Below are 19,208 nucleotides of genomic sequence, written 5' to 3'. Positions count from 1 at the left end.
CATTTAAATTTGGAAACTGAAACCAGGATGCCTTCTCATTTATATTTTTCAGACATTTATGAAAGTGTCTAAAAATAAAATGTTCTTTATTGCCGATAACTTTTATTACAGTATATTTCTCCATGTGTGAGTGACTGCCAAGGGGAGCAGTGATTTTCTTCCAGACAATTTTCATAAATCTGTCTCACCAAGGGCGTCAGTAGGAGAATCCGATAACCAACTTGACACAGCTGAAGCAACAAGAGCCTTCACTGTAGTATACATTTCTGAGGGACCAGAAAATAGAGTTTTCTGGGATTTCTACTTTATAGTAAAACTAAAAAAAAATATCATATTTGAATGGAAATGGAAACATCAGCTTTAGGCTACATTCAGATAGCCGTTGCCTGCCGTACTGCAGCGCCGCTCACCCCCGGCCCCTCTCCATAGGAACATAGGTTGAAAGATAGGACGGGGTATGGTACCGGGCGTGTGCTGCACCGCACCGCTCCTGTTGGGCGCCGTGCGCCCATTGCCGTCGATGGGGGGCGTATATATCGGCCGTATATTCGTTCGTCTGAATGTAGCCTTACACTGACAGAGGTGTGATACATTTACAGAAGATGTATATGGGTATTGACAGTCTATTTACAAATGTACCTTCATTAGAACAATAGGAGGTCAAAAACTAAACACATGCGTAGCTACTATTGTATCTGACATCAGTATTATTTGCCATTTCTTTTGTTCATATATTACCATGGATTGCTAAGTACAATGGTAGGGTCTGCAATACGCACACATATAGTGGTCAGCACTGGCAACAATCAAGTACATTAACCTCTTAACGCTCAGCGTCCGATATATCGGACGCTGAGCGCAGTGACTTAGCGCTCAGCGTCCGATATATCGGACGCTGAGCTGATGCCGGTTCAGCTCAAGATCTGAGCCGAACCGGCATCGGGAAAGACGGGGTGCCGGCTGTGACTGATAGCCGGCACCCCAGTGTAACACCCGCGATCGGAGTTGTCTCCGATCGCGGGTGCTTAACCCGTTAAATGCCGCGGTCAGCGCGACCGCGGCATCTAACATGTATCTGGGGGATCTTTCCCCCACGATCGGCCCCCCCGAACCGTTTTCGGGGTGCGCCGATCGTTGCTATAGTAACTCTGGGGTCCGATCTGGACCCCAGAGTTACCTGCAAGAATTGCCAGTAAGATGGCGTCTGTGACGTCATCTTACTGGCACAGTGCCAGCCTATGCAAGTGTATAGGCTGACACTGATAATACTCTGCAATACATGAGTATTGCAGAATATTATCATGAAGAAGCAATCAGATGATTGCTTCTTCATGTCCCATGGTATAAAAGTGAAAAAGTAAAAAAAAAAAGTTATTCAATAAAAAAATAAAGTCATAAATCACTAAAAATGCCCCAAACCCCCAAAACATATAAAGAGACATATAACTCAAAAAAAAGTCTAAATCATAACACAAACCCCACATATATAGTATCACCGCGTCCGTAACAACCCGTAGAATAAAAGTAAATCATTATTGAACCCGCACGATAAACGCCGTAAAAAAAAACTGTTATAAACCCTCCAAAAATTATGATTTTTACCTTTTCAATCCCACAAAAAATGCTATAAAGTGTGATCAAAAAACCATATGTACTGCGACATGATACTGGTGCAAAGTACAACATGTCCCGCAAAAAACAAGCCATCAACCAGCTCCGTAGCCAAAAAAGTAACAAAGTTATGCCACTTGGAAGACGGCAATACATAAATGATAGATTTTTCCCCACATTAGGGTTTTGTTTGACAAATTTAGTAAAACGTAAGAAAATATATTCATGTTTGGTATCCCCGTAATCGTATCAACCCATAGAATAAAGCTAACATGATTATTAGTCTATACGGTGAACACCAAAAAAAAAAGAAGTAAAAAATCCAGTACAGAATTGATGCTTTTCTACTCCTGTCCTCAAAAAACGTTCCTAAATTTTCAACAATAGGTGATACAAACCCCAAAATGGTAACATTGGAAAAAGCATCTCATCCCGCAAAAAAAATGGCATCACATGGCCCCAATAACGAAAAAGCGAAAATTTTATAGCCTTCAAAAGGGGCCAATGAGGAAACTAAAATCCTGGCAGCTGCAGGGTGCTCCTTCCCTTCTGCGTCTCGCTGTGCCCCCATAACACAAGTAACGTCCACATGTGGGGGGTCTTTGTACTCAGGAGAAATTGCAGAACAAATTGTATGGTGGGTTTTCTCTTTTTATCTTTTGGAAATGTGTAAATTTTAGGGCTAAATGAACGTATAAGGGAACAATATGACCATTCTAAATTTCACCTCCATTTTGATTCAATTACTATGAAGATCTCAAGGGGTTAACAATCTTCGTAAAAGCTGTTTCTGATAGCTTGAGGGGTGCAGATTTGAAAATGGGTTGGTTATATAGGGGGTTTTGATGCTAAATATGTAAAATTTCATTCCAAACTGTATTTATCCCCAAAATAGTCAATTCTGAAAATCCGGAAAAGCGATATTCTATTTGCAAGCCGCGTGACATCAAAATAAATTATCCAGACATTTCAGAAATTATGAAAATGTAAAGTAGACAAATGGGAAATGTTATTCAGCAACTTATTTAGGTGGTAAATCGATCTGCCTGAAAACGCAATGATTTTGAATTTCGAAAATGGCAAATTTTTCCAAAAATTTATCATATTTTCTTTTTTTTTTGTAAATAAATGCAAAACTTATCTGCCAAAATTTACCACTAAAATGAAGTACAACATGTGGGGAAAAACAATCTCAGAATCTCTTTGATAAGTAACAGTGTTCTAAAGTTATAACCGTATAAAGAGACGCAAGTCAGAATCCAAAAAATCGGGCTGAGCCTTAAGCTACAAAATGGCTGCGTCCTTAAGGGGTTAAGCAAACAGCACCAACCCCAAAATATTTCACCCTTGGGAAGAAAAATAATAGTCTATCATTTTAGTTAATACTCATAATGTCTGGGATGGACAGTATATTAAGATTTTCACAATCTGTAATAGAAGCTGAATATACAAAAATATTTTTTGCACTAAATTCATGAAATAAGTTTAGACACAGTAAAATTTACATGAAATGCCAATTTAAGGCCTAATATACCTCTATATCAATACAGCTGAACGGTGTGGTTCTTGGTTTACCCAATATATGTCCCTTTGGACCATGTACATAGTAATGATAGATATGCCTAGGGAAAAAACACAAACAATTTCTGTTACAGAAGAACCAATTACTTTCAAGAAAAAAAAGGATGTTCAAAATATTTTGCAATGTTAAAACTGGTTGTGTCTTACTCACGCTAGCTGTGTGACCCACAGATGACGGAAATTTTTTAAAAATTGTATATGTTCAGCCTGAACACCGGTTACGATAACCGCAGTAAAGTTTTCTTTATCCTTCTCTTCCATGATGAGGTTACGCAGGTTTTTATCATCTTCAGAAACGTGTGAAAAATCAGCCGGCTACAAATAAAAGAAAAGTCAATTATTATTGCGTGAATGGAGCACTGAGGATTCTTAATGTTTTTTCTTAGAGGTTCTGCAAGCAGTTTTACTACATTTAGATGAAGGTAGGAAAACAAATTCCATTCATAAAAAGGTTTGAATGGCATTTATTTTAACACCATTCACATAGGAGGGAATAAATTATCCTCCCCCCCCACCCCCGGACATGTGTTTTTTTTTTTTTTTTGTACACTAACTTATTCACCTATACAGGCCAGTCAAGTGTGAGAAAAGTTAGTGTATGCAGGGCAACAAGGTGGCTCAGTGGTAAGCACTACAGCCTTGCAGCGCTGGGGTCCTAGGTTCATGTCCCATCCAGGTCAACATCTGCAAAGAGTTTGTATATTCTATGTTTGCATGGGTATCCTCCCACACTCCAAAAAAAATACATAAATAAAAATACTGCTAAGTTGATTAGATTGTAAGGCCCATGGGGACAGGGGATGATTTGGCAAGCTTTTTGTAGCATTGTGTAATCTGTGTGCGCTATATAAAATAATTATTACCTATTTTTGCACAAACAACAACAGTGCATATTTAGAAAACAACCACAAGACAATGATGAGACCTGAAAAGGCTTTCTGCACATTGTCATCTCCAAATCACATTCACTTTAATGCTACTGTATTATTCTGCATCAAGTGCATACTTAAATTTCTTTCCCCCTTAAGTTTTCCACTTTAAATGGGGAATCTATTTACAGGGAGAAAAGGTGTCTGACAAGATGGCTGTACTGCTTAGGCTGATTTCACACCTTGTTTTTGTGCATACGTTGTAAGGACACGTGAGGAGGATTCCGATCTGTCCTCTTAACGTATGGCACAGACGTATCCCACTTTATGTCTAAACAGTGGAATACTTGACCCAGGCACCTCCTCCCTAAATGTGGGGGGAGGAGTGTATGTCATCAGCTGCAAATGAACAGGGTGTTTCCCCAGTGATGACATCATCGGGTCTTCCTTTCTGCCGAGCGACATCTGTGCCTGGCGGGAGCTGCATCCGCTCCCCATAGCTATCCATTGCCTCGGCTAAGCGCGTACGCCGCACAGGCGGAGGCTGCAGGATGAAAAGACATAGCTTGCTACATTTTTCCACCCTGCTTTTTTTGACGGAAACTATGTATAGTGCCCAGGCGACGGCAACAAATATGCCACCATTTGTTACCATTTGTCAATGTATATATCAAGCGTATAAGTTGGGTATTTTTCCGATGTATACACTTAGTGTATACAAATAAAGCAATGTCAACTCAGCCTTAACGGTTTCAGACCCAGCCATTACATTACCACCACAGGGTCTATAGAGTCGGGGAACTGTCAGCTCCACAATTCACTGCATAGCTCTATGCAGTGACGAAAAGAGGAGGCAGAAATGATAATAAATATGTTTTTCTCAATAATAGATTTTTTTTGTGCCTCAATGTTCTTCTCAACAAAAGAACAAAAGTTTAGTGGAAAAAAACGTACCTTTAGGATAGGTTCTGATAAGGTACCGTTTTTCCACTCAACTTTTGCTCTGCCTTTTATGGAGAAGAACGTTGTGGGAGAGGAAATCTTTTTCATTTATTTAGTTTCAAATTTGAGAAGTGTTTGTGGACTGTTTCATGTTGTGTTTCCTCTTGTGTTGTTGTCTTCTATAATATTTTTGTGTTTTTTGAGCTTATGGTTATATTTTCTCTGCTTAATGAAGAAGTGATAATAAATTGCTTTCTACCTACTCCTTTGGGTCTCCAGGGACCCAATCTTGCATTCGACACAGAAGCAGGAGAAACTGCTGGGACACCACAAGATGTAGCTGCAGACATGGGTCCCTTACCAGCTGGTGTCAAGTCAGTGGGCAGTCAGCATTGAGTTAAAGGGGTTATCCGGGTTTAAAAATCTTTTTATGGCCGGGCTGGGGAGGGATAGTTAAACATAATAAACATGGACTTACCTCCTCCGGCGCCGCCGATGTCCCGCGCCGCGGTCACTTCGATCCGTGCCCCTGTAAACAAACAGGGGCACAGAAGCCGCGCACAGGGAGCTTCCGGTCCGCGTTGTGGACGGCTCCTCCCATCCGCCCATATCTCTCAGCGTTGTAAGCGCTGGGAGATGGTGCACATGGGAGCATCCGGCCGGCCGGAAGCTCCCTGTGCGCCGGTGTAATGAAACCGGCGCACGGAGAAGACGGGCCGCGGCGCGGGACATCGGCAGCACTGGAGGAGGTAAGTACATGTTTATTATGTTTAAATAGCCCTCCCCAGCCTGGCCATAAAAAAATGTTTAAACCCGGATAACCTCTTTAATGTACAAACAAAATGGTAAGATTAACTTTTACATTTTTCCTACCTTTCTGTTTCTGATATAACCATCGTAAATAGATTCCCTATTCTTCTCCTTCTTCTCAAAATCTTCTTTGGAAAGTAAAAATTCGTGGACATCTTGAGAGCCGGATGTCTTTGTAATAATCTTGAAAAATGACATCCATAATAACAATTACAACTATGCCATGAACAGAACTGGCAGATTTATTATATAGAATTATAGAAATCCCTGTTATGTTAAAGGAATTGTCTGCCTCAAACACGTGTCAATATATATACAGTCATGTACATTTTCTCCAATAAAATTGTTATCCAAGAGTTAAAAACAGTTTGGTGTGAATCATGCCTATGTGATAAATACAATTTACTTTTTTTTTTTTAATCAGATATTTTTATTGAACATTTTTTAAATAACAACACACCCAACAAGTACAACCTGGAGGGGAGTATGTACATATCTTTACAATAAGCTCTGGCTTTGTACAATAATACAAACTCAAATTATACTCATTAAAGCGTTACAAGAGAGTTACATTTGTATCCATTTTCTCTTACAGGATGTATGTTTTATCATATATGCTTATTATTAGTAGCATACTCCCTCCCACCCTTCCCAACTCCCCCCACCCACCCTTGCGAGCCAGCTCTTCAAGACCCTTCAGGTCTCATATATTTATTCACATATTAAAGAAGACCTAAACCTATCTTTACTTATTTTGCCAATGATAATTGATATTCTAAGCTAGTTCTTAGCCTTATAAGGGAGCTCGATGGTAAACCCGGTGTATCTAGCCACTTGCCCCAAATCTTTTCGAATTTGGAGACCCCATTCCTCTTTACATACGTGCTATATTCCAATAGTATTACTGCATTCAAACGGTCTATAAACTCTTTCTTGTCCGGTGGCCTAGGCTTAATCCAGTGGGCAGCTATAACCTTTCTAGCTTGATATAAGGATCTTTGTATTGCAATATTATTAGGTTCTGTCAGGTTGTCTATCTTCAGGACTCCCAATAGACATGTTAGTGGACTTTCTTACAGAGAAAACTTTACGCGTCAATTCTAAGATGGATTTCCAAAAAGACTCCAGTTCCCTGCATCCCCACACCATGTGAAGTATATCTGCTTCTTCAGTTCCACATCTCGGGCATTCTGAATTAGGCCTAACTCCTATCCGAAATAGTATTTAGGGTGACCTATATGTTCGATGTAAAAGAAATAAGTGAGACATCCGACGTGCTTCACTAGGCGAGAGGGTTGGCACCAATTCCAAAGCCTCAGTCCACTGCTCCTCTTCAATGGGGCCCACCTCTCTATTCCAATGTTCCCGACATTTTAATGGAATATCCTTAATAGAGTCATTTAATAGCACTGTATAAGAATATGAGATCAGGACTTTAGTAGAACTTGACTTCAATATTCTATTCAATGCCCCATTGGAGCCCACCTCTATTTGTTCTATCCTGGACTGTACCTCAAAAGCATGTCGGATATGCAAATACTGATAGAACCACGCATGTGGCAATTGGAATTCAGCTTGTATGTCCTCAAACGTTCTAAAGTTTCCTTCTGAACAAATATGCTTCAGCGTCTTAACCCCTTTCGCTTCCCATGGGGAAAAAACCCTCCAATCGAAATATTTCCGGCAAAGCAGGGTTTCGCCATAGTGGAGTGTCTATTGTATATTTAGGGATACCTATTATATCCTTGGCTTTAGCCCACACCTTGGACATTAGGGACATTGTCGGTTTACTACCTATTTCCCCTTCACCAAATCCACTTTCCAAAGCATGCAGTGGTATCGTGTGCTTCGTCCATAAACTAATCAGGCGACATGTGGAATGAAATACAATTTACTTACACGAGTGGAGTGACCGATGAAGAAAACTGCCTGCTTTCCTCCAACACCGAAGTAAGAGATATCACTGTTTAGACTGCGTGCCACAGGGGGAGGGCGAACATAACCTACATCATCGCTGATTTAAAAAAAAAAAAAAAAAAAAAAAGATGTCTTAGTCTCTTCATAACAAGTCTGATTTCAGATGGTAGTAATATGGTGTTATTTTGCAGTTCTACAGAACCACAGAGTATCTTGTGTTCTATCAAGTATTTAAAGGGGTTCCTTTACTGCCTTAATAATAATCCCTGAATGCGCACCAATTCATTCCTCATCCCTGGTGCTTGCTTTATTGCTGTGTGCAGACTCTCTGTGCACTCTGCATAGATATGTAAACAAATATCCTACACAGGTAAATAGGAGGGAGCTGCAGTAGGAGATGATGAATCATGCTACTGTTCCCCCTCTCATCCCCCTGTGTCAGACGGAGAGAAAAAAAAAAAAAAAACACACACTGGAGGCTGCCATTAGGACGGACTGAAGGAGTGAGAAACAGGAAATTGTGTGGAGATGTGAAGTGCAGCATGGGGAGAACAGGGAAAGGCTGAAGCTCACACAGGAGGCAAAGACACAGGTAAATGTACATGGAGAGACCTGTCTAATGGAACAGATTTATTGAAAAGTTCCCTTTAAAGGGAACCTGTCAGCAGACATTGACCCAATAAACCACTACCAGTATGTTGTCAAGCAGTTGAACACCTTCCAGCTGTTTCTTTCATGATCCGGTGTAGTGGTATCATCCAGAAAATCTACTTTGAAGTGGCATGTGAGTTTGTTGTATGTAGTCAAGGAGGCGGAGATTTTAACAACAAAGTCAAGCTTTATCTTCCTCACAAAGCCTCCTTCTCTGGATGCTGGACCATCAATTACAGTGACATCACTACCCAGATCTCCTGAACTCCGGTGCATTATCTCAAACACAGCGGAGGAGGTGTTCACTTCACTAACTTCACTTGACTTCAGTGTTAAACTCTCCGCCTCCTTGACTTTATACAACCAATTCAACTAACACTTCTGGGTTGATTTTCTGGATGATGCCACTACACTAGATCATGAAAGAAAAAAAAAAGGTATAACTCTGTGTGATAATATAATGGTAGTGGTTTATTAGGCCAATTGCTGATAACAGGTTCCCTTTAAGTTTGGTTAGACCAACCAATCACATTGTTCTGGTTAGTGATCCACCCACTCAGAACCAAAATGTATGAAAAGGCAATTTTGTATCCCATTGTACTGTTTAAACTCCTTTACGACTGCCATACGGCTATAAATAGCCTATTTGCACGTGCAGAAAGGATGTTTATAAATATCATGATTTTAAGAGTGGATCTCTCTGGTTCTGTATACAATCCTTATACATCATTAAAGGGGAGATTCTCCTGTTTAATATGACACCAGAATGTGTTTCTAGGTACAAGGGTTCAGGAGACATAGGTGTTTGAAATGTGCCTCCCTACAGTCTGTCAGCTGAAGGCAGAATCTAGAAGAAGCTGCAGGAAATACTATCACTTTACGGAAGTACCTGAAACCTCTGCATCGGTAGCTGGACCTGGGAAAGGGTGATGTAAATATTTATAATATATTTTGGTAAAATAAAAAATGATGTAATTAATAAAACTAACCTATCAAGTTAAAGTCTCACATGTCATGAAAACAAACAAAGTAAAAATTCTTATGATAAATTTTTCCAGAGATATCGCCATTGAAAGAAGTGCATAACAGAATGTAAAAATATTGACCTGGCACCAATGACCATGGGTCACGAAGGTTAAAATGAAAAACCAAACCGGATATTTATATTTTTGGATAGACAAAAAGAGGCAGTCATTTCTAACCTGTATGCTTCATATCCTCTTCTAAACTTTGACAAACGGTAAATTGCCCAATTTTTAAGTTGGATTGAACTCATTCCTTTACCATTATCTATAACTGCAACAGCTGGTTTTCCAAGCGACTCATCAAAAAGCTTTGGGGAGGAAAAATAAATACTTTCAGAACAAAGAAATTATTACAATCCCTGTCAACCTGGAAAAAATATCTTGTAAAATAGCTGGAGTGAAATCACTGAAGGCTAACCCAAATTGATGTACATTAGCAGCAAAGTGATTGTGATTAACTTATCACTTCCACGTGGTGCAAAACAGCAGCATAGGAGGTTTTTAAAGATGTCAGAGACAAATCGTTTTCAGCTCAGAGGTCACACTAACATTTTTCAAAAAGGGCAAGAATATTCCTCTCACCAATTTTGAGAAGTATTTTCTGCCAAAGAGGATTCTGAAATTTGTATTACTACAAATAAATAACTCCTAGACATATATAGTGATAATTGACAGAATTTATACAAGAAAATGATTACAGACAAGTGTTTTCTGCGCCTAAATAACCATGATTACATCATCACGCGGCCGCGCACCCCTTCCTGACCAGCAGCAGCCAGAAGTAAGGAGGTGAGTACAGGGTTTTTTTTTTTTTTTTTTTTTTAAACAGCAGTGAAAAGATTGTGGTGGTCGGGAGCCCTAATATACGAAACGATAATTAATGGTGGCTGGCAGCATAGGGAATAATTAATTGGAACCGGACATTGACCATCTTATCAGCCAAAAGCAGGCTCATATTTCCCATTGAGATGCTGGAAAGTATTTGCTCTTTACTTTAAATATTGCATTTGTTCCTGCTTTGTATTTTTACGTCAAAATAAGATATGTGCAGTGTAAAGAGGATTTTTTTTAAAATTTAAACTTTAGTCCGGCCTGAGAAGAACCGTGAACGGCCCACTATGTAAAAAGTTTTGGGACCCCTGCATTAGGCTGTGTTCACACATGGCGGCTGCTGGTTACAGATCGCATACATTTCTATGGAAACAGATGCAATCAGGTTGAGTCCCTCCCACGGAGTCGCCCCTATCCTCCCGACCAGACTATGGCTTATGCCTTCGACCTCCTCTCACCCTGCCAGAGTTCATAGGTAGATTCCTGATGATAACTTTACTTTAAAAATGTTTTTATATTTTTATGTAAAGAGGAAAGATTATGTAAAGAATCAATAAAATTGAATTTTTAATTTTTGAAATAAAAAAAAAAAAAAAAAAAAAAAAAAATTTTTTCCCCCCACTTGTGCAACAGCTATAAGGGAGCACATAATATATGTGTTCCCTGCTGTTCTTTTATATAGGTAATTTTGTAGAAGGGATAACCAGTATGTTGGTCGTGCTGCTAATGTCAAAGGTAGATATGATGCCCAATAGTGTAGATTATAATATGAGCAATTTCATATAGTTAATATTGAACATTTATTGCATACACTGGTTTATATAAAAGACTGGATAAACCAGTGTAAGCAATAAATGTTCAATATTAACTATATGAATCTGCTCGTATTATAATCTACAATATCTACATATCTACCTTTGACATTAGCAGCGCGACCAACATACTGGTTATCCCTTCTAGAAAATGGCTTGCTACTCTCAGGAATTATTTCCTGACAACCAGAGGACACATCAGCTTTAGATATATATACTTCTGGTAATTCTATCCACTGTTCCCCAGAAGGAACGTGCAGGGCGGATGCACATCGCAACCTGTATACAGAAGACTGATTTCATCCCCCCGTCACAGTACAGGATAGGGTTGTCAGTGTGACAGTCCGATTGTGCTGACGACTGTGTGGGTGTGCACAGGCAGCGCTCCTGCTGCTCGCTGTGTAAGGATAACTTACCAGTCTTATCTGTATATTTCGAATGCCAGAGTTACGTGCTGTTGCCGAAAGGGAATTGTCTATTAACTCAGCCAAGGCAAATGCTGTAAAACAAAAGCAAGTTATATAATTATACATGTACACTTTACATTAAATGTAAATAGACAAAAGAACGGAAAAGTGTCTAATAGTTGTCATTTTTGAGCCTTCTTTAGCCTTTTGCAGAAATTTTGGCAATGTGTGGGACTAATAAATGTTCCCAATATCTACAGAAAAGCTTGCACACAAGCTGAGGTGTGCTAGAAATGTGTGGAAACTACAGCAATAATGAGGTGGCTGCACTGTCCCTAAATTAACTTCTACTTCTAATGTAACTTTAATAAATAATAAAATATATACAGTATACTTTCTAAGGCTACATTCACACGATGTATGCCCGCTGTACCGTAGTACTGCGGGCATACATCGGTGCTGTGGAGAGGAGCAGGGGATGAGCGCTGCTCACCCCCGCCCCTCTCCATAGGAAGATGCAGCGCACGGCTCCGTCTCATGTAGAAAGATAGGACATGTCCTATCTTTTCCCGGGCTACGGAGCGGTACGGTGCCGCACCGTACCGCTCCCATACAGGGCCGTGAGCCCATAGAAGTGTATGGGGGACGTATATCGGCCGTATATACGTCCCCCATACATGTGTGTGAATGTAGCCTAATAAAGAATATGAAGGGATAAACTTACGCAGTGGGTTTTGTCCTTCACTTGCATAATATTCATACATTCCACTTTTTACCAGTGTATCATAATGAGGTAAAAAGTTAATTCTCTCTTGTGTTGAAGACGGTAGGGACTGATCAATTGTCTTAAGAATGTATAAGGTGATGCCATCTTTAATTATTCCATCTGAAAAGAAAATGGAAAAAAAATTATGAGCATTTTTTTTTTTTTTTTTTACATACACACGTTCATAACACATTTCCATCCTGTTATGAAACTTGCAATTAGATTGTGTTTGAACTAACATTTTGCTTTCACAACTCGTTTGCAATGTAAGCAGAATGTACATGCAATTTAAATGCAATTTCATAACATTCATAACAGAATATTAGCAGAATGTGTTTGAGCATAGCCTCTAGACGAGCATAGAAAAAATGTACAGCTCACTACTGTGCATAGTAGCTTTTCTGGCATTGGACAGTACAAGAGAAGATTAGCATATTGCATGCCTCCAGCTCCTCCTCTCCGACCAAAGATAAATTATAATGGTATATACTGAGACTGATGTAACTGCAACCGTGGGGGCTAGAAAGAAAATGTCAAGTGCCACTGAATCTGTGTAGCAGCCTCTACAGAATGGTATCTCCATATAAGTGAGGTGGTGAAAGGTCCTCTTTAAATTTCTAAACGTAATAGAAAAGCCGCTGTTGACATGATAGTTCGTTCACCGGGCCGTGTGCACTGACCTGTCGCTGACCTGGAAGCGGCACATATGAAGAGAGAAGAGACGCTGCCGGGGCGTTGGAATGGTTATTTTTTTTATTGGCTGGCCATACTGGGGGCTGTCAGGCTATATCCTACAGTGGGCTCATACTCGAGTATATACAGTACATCTTGAATACTTACTAAAGTTAGTTTCTGTCAATTCTTCTCTATTTGTTGTTGAGACGACAAACACTTCACTTGGTTTGATTCCAAAAGCCTAGTAAATAGAGATGAATCAAGTCACAAATGCATTTTTGTGTGCACACGTTGTCCAAATTTATGTAGTGATTTCAAAACTTGTTAGGCTACATTCACACGACCGTATGATTTCTCCAGTCCCGTATTTACGGGCCGTATATACGTGACGTTTTTCATCCGTATGCAGCACGTATGTAACCCATATTTTATACGTCCCCATAGACTTCTAGGGCATACGGAACTGAAATACGGGAGAAAATAGGACTTGCTCTATATTTTTATACGGCCAGTATACGGTACGGTACGGAACGGAGTTAACAACGGCAATATAAATGGTCAGACGTATTGTCCATTGAAATGAATGTGGCCGTATGTCATCCGTAAAAAAACGGTACGGTACGGTACGGATACGGCCGTTTTCATACGTCCATGTGAATGTAGCCTTATACTGTATTTTTCGGACCATAAGTCCGATGCGTCTTATATATGACTCATACTTACAGACAACAGTTGCCTTGAACTGTGCACAGGTCTGCCACCTGCTGGTCATTCATCCTTATAATCAGGTGCACCTTATACTCTGGTGCGCCTTATATATGAACCTAGACGTTTTAGCAGGCATTTATTGATGGTGCGCCTTATAATCCGGTGCGCCTTATAGTCCGAAAAATATATATTAAATATATTTTATATTATATATTAGCAGCAATCTGTTTTTACACACTGCAAACGAATTCCATAGAATGTTTCAAGTTTTTCCTTTGACTAATTGACTTTTATCGGTGAGTGCAGTGCTGGGCAATTTCCGTCAGCTCCATAGAGATTAAAACGGTCATACACGGCCGTCTGCTCCATTAGTCTGACAGAGCGACGAGGGGTCTGATGGAGGTATGTGGGGCCCCATCAAACCACTCATTTTCGTGATCTGTGGGGGTCTCAGCAGTGAGATAGGGCCTAAGTTTTCTGAGAGGCAAAACCCCTTTAAAACTAACATTCACACATGGCGTTGTACGCAATGGATCAGCTGAAGAGAGATTTGCCAAATTAAATGGCCGTTAATGATTGCGTTTACAATACAGAAGCAGAATATAGAGATGCCATTTGGAGCGCTCAGTGAAAGGCATAAAAACGGAGCCCTCAAAAATATGGTGCTAATGCAGTCAATTTTACTGCTTTTTGAATTATATTTCCACTTCCCTGGGCACGGGATTGAATATAAAATACCGTCACTAGGAAGTATAATTTCCTACACAGAAAACAAGCCCTAATACAGCTCTCTACACGGAAGAATGAACATTTGAAAGTGGGGAACAATAAAAGCTAGATGGAATTTTGTGTTGTAGCCACACCTAATAAATTGTGGGGGTTTTTTTTTAAATTGATTTAGGGTTTTTTGGCATTTTAATTATTATTATTATATTTTTTTTCCATTAGTCCACTGACTGAATATTATCATGGGGGGGCACGGGTCCCTGCTGGAGTGTATTTCCCCCTGCACACGTGTATACAGGGAGCCCCGGCTGTGGAGGTGCCATTACCTGCCGCTGCTGCCCTCACCCCCGGTACACACCTTACAAATGTCAGCGTGAAACTCCTTATATCCTCTCCGGACGTGCAGAGTCTTCTCCTCACAGGAAGACTTCCCTAAGCGGCAGTCAAACAAGAAGACAGAGAGGAGACTGCTGCTCCCGCCATTCTGCTGCCTCTCAGGCTTGACCTGCGCCGCGGCCATCTCGCAGGCTGCAGGAGGTCCCCGCCGGTAGGTGAACACCTGACAGTAGTACGGCAGAACCTCAACCCTCTCTCCAGTTCAGACCCCGGGCACCTGGTTCAAACATGGGCCCGTGACGTCACATCCGTCTGCTAGAATGACGCGGGCAGCTCCGAGTGTGACAGGAAGGTGGCGGGTGTAGTGAGCTGCGCTGTGTGTCAGGGCCGGCGGAGAGATGTGTGCAGGGATTTGCACTATACTGAGAAGTAGTATGTGACAGTAATAGCAGAGTGTCCTCAGCAGCCAATCACATCACGACTTTCACATTCCCTCATGGAGAAAAATGTGTAATGGGCCCCAATGTTTACACCTTTACATCTGTGCTCTTTCCTTCACTTATTAGAGGGATTTGTGGCCAGTCCGACTGCGGATAAAATACTGACTGACTGCGGTATTATTACTAGACTATATACTGACTGACTGACTGCGGTATTATTACTAGACTATATACTGACTGACTGACTGCGGTATTATTACTAGACTATATACTGACTGACTGCGGTATTATTACTAGACTATATACTGACTGACTGCGGTATTATTACTAGACTATATACTGACTGACTGACTGCGGTATTATTACTAGACTATATACTGACTGACTGCGGTATTATTACTAGACTATATACTGACTGACTGACTGCGGTATTATTACTAGACTATATAATGACTGACTGACTGCGGTTTTATTACTAGACTATATACTGACTGACTGCGGTATTATTACTAGACTATATACTGACTGACTGACTGTGGTATTATTACTAGACTATAGACTGACTGACTAACTGTGGTATTATTACTAGACTATATACTGACTGACTGCGGTATTATTACTAGACTATATACTGACTGACTGACTGCGGTATTATTACTAGACTATATACTGACTGACTGACTGCGGTATTATTACTAGACTATATACTGACTGACTGACTACGGTATTATTACTAGACTATATACTGACTGACTGCGGTATTATTACTAGACTATATATTGACTGACTGCAGTATTATTACTAGACTATATACTGACTGACTGATATTATTACTAGACTATATACTGACTGACTGCGGTATTATTACTAGACTATATACTGACTGACTGACTGTGGTATTATTACTAGACTATATAATGACTGACTGACCGGTTTTATTACTAGACTATATACTGACTGACTGCGGTATTATTACTAGACTATATACTGACTGACTGACTGTGGTATTATTACTAGACTATATACTGACTGACTGCGGTATTATTACTAGACTATATACTGACTGACTGACTGTGGTATTATTACTAGACTATATACTGACTGACTGCGGTATTATTACTAGACTATATACTGACTGACTGACTGCGGTATTATTACTAGACTATATACTGACTGACTGCGGTATTATTACTAGACTATATACTGACTGACTGACTGCGGTATTATTACTAGACTATATACTGACTGACTGCGGTATTATTACTAGACTATATATTGACTGACTGCAGTATTATTACTAGACTATATACTGACTGACTGATATTATTACTAGACTATATATTGACTGACTGCGGTATTATTACTAGACTATATACTGACTGACTGCGGTATTATTACTAGACTATATACTGACTGACTGCGGTATTATTACTAGACTATATACTGACTGACTGACTGTGGTATTATTACTAGACTATATACTGACTGACTGCGGTATTATTACTAGACTATATACTGACTGACTGCAGTATTATTACTAGACTATATACTGACTGACTGATATTATTACTAGACTATATACTGACTGACTGCGGTATTATTACTAGACTATATATTGACTGACTGCGGTATTATTATTAGACTATATAATGACTGACTGACTGCGGTTTTATTACTAGACTATATACTGACTGACTGCGGTATTATTACTAGACTATATACTGACTGACTGACTGTGGTATTATTACTAGACTATAGACTGACTGACTAACTGTGGTATTATTACTAGACTATATACTGACTGACTGCGGTATTATTACTAGACTATATACTGACTGACTGACTGCGGTATTATTACTAGACTATATACTGACTGACTGACTGCGGTATTATTACTAGACTATATACTGACTGACTGCGGTATTATTACTAGACTATATATTGACTGACTGCAGTATTATTACTAGACTATATACTGACTGACTGATATTATTACTAGACTATATATTGACTGACTGCGGTATTATTACTAGACTATATACTGACTGACTGCGGTATTATTACTAGACTATATACTGACTGACTGCGGTATTATTACTAGACTATATACTGACTGACTGACTGTGGTATTATTACTAGACTATATACTGACTGACTGCGGTATTATTACTAGACTATATACTGACTGACTGCAGTATTATTACTAGACTATATACTGACTGACTGATATTATTACTAGACTATATACTGACTGACTGCGGTATTATTACTAGACTATATATTGACTGACTGCGGTATTATTACTAGACTATATACTGACTGACTGACTGCGGTATTATTACTAGACTATATACTGACTTACTGACTGCGGTTTTATTACTAGACTATATACTGACTGACTGACTGACTGCGGTATTATTACTAGACTATATACTGACTGACTGACTGCGGAATTATTACTAGACTATATACTGACTGACTGCGGTATTATTACTAGACTATATACTGACTGACTGTGGTATTATTACTAGACTATATACTGACTGACTGACTGCGGTATTATTACTAGACTATATAATGACTGACTGACTGCGGTTTTATTACTAGACTATAGACTGACTGACTAACTGTGGTATTATTACTAGACTATATACTGACTGACTGCGGTATTATTACTAGACTATATACTGACTGACTGACTGCGGTATTATTACTAGACTATATACTGACTGACTGACTGCGGTATTATTACTAGACTATATACTGACTGACTGACTGCGGTATTATTACTAGACTATATACTGACTGACTGCGGTATTATTACTAGACTATATATTGACTGACTGCGGTATTATTACTAGACTATATACTGACTGACTGACTGCGGAATTATTACTAGACTATATATTGACTGACTGCGGTATTATTATTAGACTATATAATGACTGACTGACTGCGGTTTTATTACTAGACTATATACTGACTGACTGCGGTATTATTACTAGACTATATACTGACTGACTGACTGTGGTATTATTACTAGACTATAGACTGACTGACTAACTGTGGTATTATTACTAGACTATATACTGACTGACTGCGGTATTATTACTAGACTATATACTGACTGACTGACTGCGGTATTATTACTAGACTATATACTGACTGACTGCGGTATTATTACTAGACTATATATTGACTGACTGCAGTATTATTACTAGACTATATACTGACTGACTGATATTATTACTAGACTATATATTGACTGACTGCGGTATTATTACTAGACTATATACTGACTGACTGCGGTATTATTACTAGACTATATACTGACTGACTGCGGTATTATTACTAGACTATATACTGACTGACTGACTGTGGTATTATTACTAGACTATATACTGACTGACTGCGGTATTATTACTAGACTATATACTGACTGACTGCAGTATTATTACTAGACTATATACTGACTGACTGCGGTATTATTACTAAACTATATATTGACTGACTGCGGTATTATTACTAGACTATATACTGACTGACTGACTGCGGTATTATTACTAGACTATATACTGACTTACTGACTGCGGTTTTATTACTAGACTATATACTGACTGACTGACTGACTGCGGTATTATTACTAGACTATATACTGACTGACTGACTGCGGAATTATTACTAGACTATATACTGACTGACTGCGGTATTATTACTAGACTATATACTGACTGACTGTGGTATTATTACTAGACTATATACTGACTGACTGACTGCGGTATTATTACTAGACTATATAATGACTGACTGACTGCGGTTTTATTACTAGACTATAGACTGACTGACTAACTGTGGTATTATTACTAGACTATATACTGACTGACTGCGGTATTATTACTAGACTATATACTGACTGACTGACTGCGGTATTATTACTAGACTATATACTGACTGACTGACTGCGGTATTATTACTAGACTATATACTGACTGACTGACTGTGGTATTATTACTAGACTATATACTGACTGACTGCGGTATTATTACTAGACTATATACTGACTGACTGCAGTATTATTACTAGACTATATACTGACTGACT

The 19,208-nt window shown here is 39.3% G+C and overlaps 1 protein-coding gene across 1 annotated transcript in view; it reads right to left on the bottom strand.

The window, feature by feature from the left end:
• SMCHD1 (structural maintenance of chromosomes flexible hinge domain containing 1) overlaps positions 1-15,070 on the bottom strand; it is an 81,981-nt gene extending 66,911 nt beyond the window's left edge. Inside the window, exons 1-9 of the mRNA XM_072152118.1 lie at positions 14,690-15,070; positions 13,063-13,138; positions 12,181-12,342; positions 11,466-11,548; positions 9,584-9,714; positions 7,713-7,827; positions 5,877-5,996; positions 3,344-3,507; positions 3,146-3,233 (exon numbers count right to left, since the gene is read on the bottom strand). Coding sequence (XP_072008219.1) covers positions 3,146-3,233; positions 3,344-3,507; positions 5,877-5,996; positions 7,713-7,827; positions 9,584-9,714; positions 11,466-11,548; positions 12,181-12,342; positions 13,063-13,138; positions 14,690-14,851 — 1,101 coding nt within the window. The 5' untranslated portion in view covers positions 14,852-15,070. The remainder of the gene's footprint in view (positions 1-3,145; positions 3,234-3,343; positions 3,508-5,876; positions 5,997-7,712; positions 7,828-9,583; positions 9,715-11,465; positions 11,549-12,180; positions 12,343-13,062; positions 13,139-14,689) is intronic.
• Positions 15,071-19,208: the final 4,138 nt, after the last annotated feature.

This window comes from Engystomops pustulosus, chromosome 5 (genome assembly GCF_040894005.1).
Source record: "Engystomops pustulosus chromosome 5, aEngPut4.maternal, whole genome shotgun sequence".
Classification (NCBI taxonomy): Eukaryota; Metazoa; Chordata; class Amphibia; order Anura; family Leptodactylidae; genus Engystomops; species Engystomops pustulosus.
Note: the sequence above shows the minus strand (reverse complement) of the source record. Positions and strands in the feature narration are given on the sequence as shown.